Source organism: Salmo salar, chromosome ssa25 (genome assembly GCF_905237065.1).
Source record: "Salmo salar chromosome ssa25, Ssal_v3.1, whole genome shotgun sequence".
In the NCBI taxonomy this organism is placed as follows: domain Eukaryota; kingdom Metazoa; phylum Chordata; class Actinopteri; order Salmoniformes; family Salmonidae; genus Salmo; species Salmo salar.
Window position 1 is genome coordinate 53,200,884 of NC_059466.1, and position 6,058 is coordinate 53,206,941.

Here is a 6,058-nt window from a genome sequence, read left to right on the forward strand (position 1 = left end):
AATTCATAAAGTTTCTACTACAGCTGATGATGTTGACTATGCAGCTAACGGTACACGGCAAATGGACTTTTGCTGCTTAACAAGCAGAGCCTGATGGAAACGTAATTCAAACCCTCCTACTTCTTCAGCTATAGTTCACATTTGTAAGTTAGATCGCTCCAGTTAACGGCACAATGTCGAGAGATATGTTGCAGCCTGGCAGTTTTTTCAGTATTTTTCAGAACAACATGCAGCTGCCTTCTTTGTTACACATAGGTGTTCCTCTGGGAAGCATGCTAGGTAGCTAATTAGCACAGGTGCTAGGAGCATGATACTGCAGCAGAGGGTCCCTCTGTAGTTCGGTGTCTGTCTTAAACAAGTGTTGTAACATGTAAATAATGGTCCGTGGGAGAACATTAACCCACACCCAATAAGGGTGTGGATTAGCTTAAAAGTCGCTTAAAAAAAAAAAACTACAAAAATACTTGTTTCTAGCTGACAAGCATAGAAGCTTAAGTTCCGCTTGTTTCATAACCCCCCCCCCAGCCATACAGCAAAACGGCTTTGTCCAATGACTCTTATGTGTAATGTCTGGAACTGAGTAATCCTCTGATCAAGGCCAGCCTCAGGACTGAAATGACGTGATCAATTGATGTTACTGAGTGAACAGCATTCGTGCACCCACTGCCTTCCCTGTAGCTCAGCTGGTATGAGAGCCTGGCAGTGGACCTACTGCCTTCCCTCAGCTCAGCTGGGTAGAGCATGGTGCCTGACCTACTGCCTTCCTGTAGCCCAGCTGGTAGAGCATGGGTGCTTGACCCACTGCCTCCCGTAGCTCTGTTGCTGTAGAGCATGGTGTTATTGGACCCACTGCCCTCCCTGTAGCCTGGCTTGGTAGAGCCGGTAGTTTGACCCACTGCCTTTCCTGTAGCCTGAGTGGTAGAGCATGGTGTTTGACCCACTGCCTCCCCCTGTAGCAGCTGGTAGAGCATGGTGTCTGGACCCACGCCTCCCGCTAGCTGCTGCTGCTGGTAGAGCATGGTAAGTTTGGACCACTGCCTTCCCTAGCCCAGCTATAGAGCATGGTGTTGGACCCACGCCTTCCCGCAGCCCAGTTGGTAGAGCATGGTGTTTGGACCCACTGTATAGCTCTGGTGATAAGAGAGCTAAATGTGCACAATTGTTTTGCAAGAAATAATCGGAAATTGTAGTTCGAATGCTCTCTTCTGCGAGGTGTCGCTATACATAACTAAATAGTTAACATTTATTGAACAATCCCTTGGAAAACAGCACACAGTTGTCAATGGTTTTAGCGAGAACTGGGGTCTCCTTGTCAAATCAAATGCTCAATTTGCACCTTACAGGTAATTATCAACAAAACTCACAATGTGCAGAGAATTTTATTTTCTGCTGGGGAAGCCCTAAAACCACAGAAAAATATGGGTTGGTGACAAAATCGAAGGTCCATTAAAACAGAGTAAACCCAGGTGCTGGTTTCCGGTGCTGGTTTCCCGGTGCTGCTTTCAGTGTGCTGGTTTCAAGGTGCTGGTTTGGTGCTGGTTTCTGGTGCCATAGTGTGGTTTCCGGTGCTGGTTTCGAGGTGCTGGGTTTCAGGTGCTGGTTTCCAGGTGCTGGTTTCTGGTGCTAGCTCGGGTGCTGGTTTTCTAGGTCTGGTTTGCAGTGCTGGTTTTGCTGGTTTCCAGGTGCTGGTTTCCTGGTGCTGGTTTCCTGGTGCTGGTTTCGGTGCTGGTTTCGGTGCTGGTTTCAGTGCTGGGCTTGCGCCCGTCCAGGTGCTGGCTTCCGGGTTTCCTGGTCTGCCCCGCTCCTGCGCGCTGGTCTGGTTTCCGCCCGCCGTGGCGTCTGGTCCTGGTCTGGCCTCCCGGTCGGTTCCGTGCTGGTGCTGGTTCCCGGGCTCTTTCAGGTGCTGGTTCTCCTGGTCTGCGCGGTTCCTGGTTAGGCGCTGGTTCCGGGTTGGTGCTGCGGGTGCTGGCTTTCCCGCGCTTGGGCGGTGTCCAGGTGCCGGTTGTAGCTGGGCGGTCTTGTGCGTCGGTTTGGACCGCCCGGGTTTCGGTGTGGGGCTGGTTGTTTGGTCGCCCGGGTTGGCTTGCGCGCGGTTGGGCGCGCTGGTTTCGGCGCTGGCTTCCTGGTTTCGGTGCTGGTTTCCGTTTCCAGGTGCTGGTTTGACCCTCTCTTCAAACAGGACAGATTGTGGTTCTGTAAGGGAGATAACAGAAGCGTAGACTCCAGCCCCGCAGCAGGAAAATATGCTTACTAAAACAGGCTACTCTAGCCCTGCAGCAGGAAAATATGCTTACTAAACAGGCTACCTGGCCCGCAGCAGGAAAATTGCTTATTAAAACAGGCTACTCTAGCTCCTGCAGCAGAACATATGCTTATTAAACAGGCTACCCAGCCTGGAGCAGGAAAATATGCTTTTACTAAACAGGCTACTCTAGCCCTGCAGCAGGAAAATATGCTTACTAAACAGGCTACTCTAGCCCTGCAGCAGGAAAATTATGCAGACCAAACAGGCTACTTCACCTGCAGCAGGAAAATATATGCTTATTAAACAGGCTACTCTAGCCCTGCAGCAGGAAAATATGCTTACTAAACAGGCCACTCTCAGCTCCCTGCAGCAGGAACATATGCTTATTAGACAGGCTACTGAAGCCCTGCAGCAGGGAAAATATGCTTACTAAACAGGCTACTCTAGCCCTGCAGCAGGAAAATATGCTTACTAAACAGGCTACCTAGAGCAGTAAACTATGTTACTAAACAGGCCACCCTAGCCCTGCAGCAGGAACACATGCTTATCAAACAGAGCTACTCTAGCCCCTGCAGCAGGAAAATATGCTTACTAAACAGGCTACTCTAGCCCTGCAGCAGGAAAATATGCTTACTAAACAGGCTACCCAGCCCCAGTGAACATATGCTTACTGCTAAAACAGGCTACTCTAGCCTCTGCACTAGTAAACAGGTAGGACTACAGCTGGGGCAGGCAGGGACCACAGCTGGGGCAGGCAGGGACTCACAGCTGGGGCAGGTGGTGGACTACAGCTGGGGCAGGCTGGGACTACAGCTGGGGCAGTGGTACCAGCTGGGGCAGGTTGGACCACAGCTAGGGCAGGTAGGACTGCAGCTGGGGCAGGCTGACTCAGGCGTATTTCCGACCCCACCCTCCTGTATGGTGCAGTGGGAGGGGGCACTTTCCCACCCGATCCTCCTGTATGGTGGTGGGGGGTACTCTCCCTCATCTCCTGTATGGTGGTGGGAGGGGGTCTCTCACGACCATCCTACTGTATGGTGGTGGAGGGGGAAAGTACCACCCTATCCTCCTGTATGGTGGTGGGAGGGGCTACTCTTGTTTGTATGGTGGTGGGGGTACTTCACCCCATCCTTGTATGGTGGTGGGGGGTATCACCCATCATCCTGTATGGTGGTGGGGGTGGGGCACTTTTCACCCTATCCTCCTGTTTGGTGGTGGAGAGGGGGCACTCTCACCCTATCCTCCTGTATGGTGGTGGAGTGGGGGCGTATTCTCACCCCATCCTGTGAAGCAGTGGTGAGGTGGAGGGGTGCTTCCCACCATATCCTCCTGTATGGTGGTGGAGGGGGGGCCACTTTCTCTCCTATCCTCCCGTGGGCGGTGGTGGGAGGGGGTTACTCTCATCCTATCCTCCTGTATGGTGGTGGGAGGGGGCACTCTCACCCCACCCTCCTGTATGGTGGTGGAAGGGGCTAACTCTCACCCTATCCTGTATGGTGGTGGGAGGTGGGTACTCTCACTCCTATCCTCCTGTGTGCTGGTGGTGAGGGGGCTACTCTCACCCTATCCTCCTGTATGTGGTGGGGGGGGGTTACTCTCACCCCATCCTCCTGTATGGTGGTGGGAGTGGGGGCTTTCCACCCCATCTCCCGTATGGTGGTGGGAAGGGGGTATCTCTCACCCCACCTCCTCTGGGTATGGTGGTGGAGGGGGGGTTAATCCCAACCCCATCCTCCTGTATGGTGGTGGGAGGGCACTCTCGCCCTATCCTCTGTATGGTGGTGGGGCACACTCACCCTATCCTCCTCCTGTATGGTGGTGGGCGGGCGTACTCACCCTATCCTCCTGTAAGCAGTGGTGGAGGGTACTCTCACCCTATCCTCCTGTATGGTGGTGGGAGGGGTACTCACCCTATCATCCTGTATGGTGGTGAGGGGGTACTTTTCACCCTATCTCCTGTATGGTGGTGGGAGGGGGTACTCTCACCCTATCCTCCTAGTATGGTGGTGGGAGGGGGGCCCTCCCCATGCACCCCCCTGTGAAGGTGGTGGGGGGTACCACCCCATCCTCCTGTATGGTGGTGGGGGGTATACTCCTACACTTCATCATCCTAAGAGGTGTGGGGAAACTTTCACCTTATCCTCCTGTTTGCAGGGAGGGGGGCATACTCCACCCCATCCTCCTGTATGGTGGTGGGAGGGGGTACTCTCACCCTATCCTCTGTATGGTGGGAAGGGGGTTACTCTCCCTATCCTCCTGTATGGTGGTGGGACAGGGGGGTACCATCCCCCCTATCCTCCTGTATGGTGGTGGGAGGGGGGGGGGAATACTTTCACCCCATCTCTGTATGGGGGTGGAGGGGGGTACTTTACCCTGTCTTCCAGATATGGTGGTGTGAGGGGGGTACATCTCACCCTATCCTCCTGTATGGTGGTGGGGGGGTACATTTCACCCTATCCTCTTGTATGGTGGTGGGAGGGGAGCACTCTCCCTTTTCCTCCTGTATGGTGGTGGGAGGGGGGGAGCACCCACCCCATCCTCCTGTATGGTGGTGGGGGGGGGGTACTTCCCTATCTGTATGGTGGGGGAGGGGAGTACTCCCCACCCCATCCCTGAGGTGGTGGGGGGGTACTCCTTCCCTATCCTCCTGTATGGCGTGGGGGGGGGGGTACTCTCACCCTATCCTCTGTGTGTGGTGGGGGGGGTACTCCCACCCCATCCTCCTGTAGCGTGGTGGGAGGAGTACTCTCCCTTTCCTCCTGTATGGTGGTGGAGGGGAGCACTCAAACCCATCCTCTATGGTGGGGGGCAGGGTTTCACATCCCATCCTCCTCCTGTATGGTGGTGGGAGGGGGAGCACTCTCCCCTTTCTCCTCCTGGGTGGTGGTGAGGGGGGGCTATTCTCCCTTATCCTCCTGTATGGTGGTGGGAGGGGGGTACTTCACCCTATCCTCCTGTATGGTGGTGGAGGGGGGTACTTACCCCTATCCTCCTGTATGGTGGTGGAGGTATGCCTCCCTTTATCCCCCTGTGGAGTGGTGGTGAGGGGTATTCTCCCTTATCCTCCTGTATGGTGGTGGGAGGGTACCACCCTTATCCTCCTGGTGGGGTGGAGGGGCATCTCCCCTATCCTCCTGTATGGTGGTGGGAGGGGCATTCTCCCTTATCCTCCTGTATGGTGGTGGGAGGGGTACTCACCCTATCCTCCTGTATGGTGGTGGGAGGGGTACTCTCACCCTATCCTCCTGTATGGTGGTGGAGTGGGGCTACTTCCTCCCCTATCCCTCCTGTATGGTGGTGGAGGCGATACTCTCACCCTATCCTCCTTATGGTGGTGGGAGGGGTATTCTCCTTTATCTCTCCTGTAGCGGACTTCTTTCCTAATTCCTGTCGCCGGCCAGAAAGGCCAGGGTTAGTTACGTTTATAGCTCCGCAAAGTGAGTCTGTCCTTAGTTTAGCGCCAACTCCGAGTGTTAATCCAGGGCTTTTGATTGTGAAGCAGCTGAACCTCACCGTGGGGGACGAGGGTCGCCGACATGCGCTTTCTAATGAGCCGGAGGTTGTTAGCTCGTCAATGTTACGGGCGGAATTCTAAAACCTATTCCAACCAAGCTAGCTAAGCAGTCCTGCAGCATAATCTTCTGATTCTAAAATACCTGTACTTCCTGTTTTGAGTTTCGCTTGTAATGTGGAAGCAGAGTACGTAGTCACAGATCTGATTTACAAAATGGTGGATGAGGGAGGGCCTTGCATGCTTAAGCTTGTGGCAAAATAACAGTGGTCTATTACTTAGGCTCAGTTGGTAGAGCATGG

General features: G+C 54.2%; 1 protein-coding gene across 1 annotated transcript; it reads right to left on the reverse strand.

Annotated features, from left to right (window-relative positions):
- Positions 1 to 1,516: 1,516 nt before the first annotated feature.
- LOC123730509 (chromosome alignment-maintaining phosphoprotein 1-like) lies at positions 1,517 to 3,891 on the reverse strand. Its single transcript, XM_045707459.1, has 3 exons — positions 3,847 to 3,891; positions 3,523 to 3,697; positions 1,517 to 2,193 (listed from the first exon to the last, which is right to left on the reverse strand). The coding sequence occupies exons 1-3, from the start codon at positions 3,889 to 3,891 to the stop codon at positions 1,517 to 1,519; spliced, it is 897 nt and encodes a 298-aa protein (XP_045563415.1).
- Positions 3,892 to 6,058: the final 2,167 nt, after the last annotated feature.

Excerpts from the sequence above, each read along its gene's own strand:
- LOC123730509 (XM_045707459.1), bottom strand. The coding sequence starts at position 3,891 with ATGGGGTGGAAAGCCCCCACTCCCACCACCATACAGGAGGATGGG. Across the intron at positions 3,698-3,846 it reads CCACCATACAGGAGGATGGG|GAGGGTGGGGTGAGAGTGCC; the intron begins GTGAGAGTAACC and ends ACCACCATACAG. Across the intron at positions 2,194-3,522 it reads CCACTGCTTCACAGGATGGG|AACCACAATCTGTCCTGTTT; the intron begins GTGAGAATACGC and ends TCTCCCTTACAG.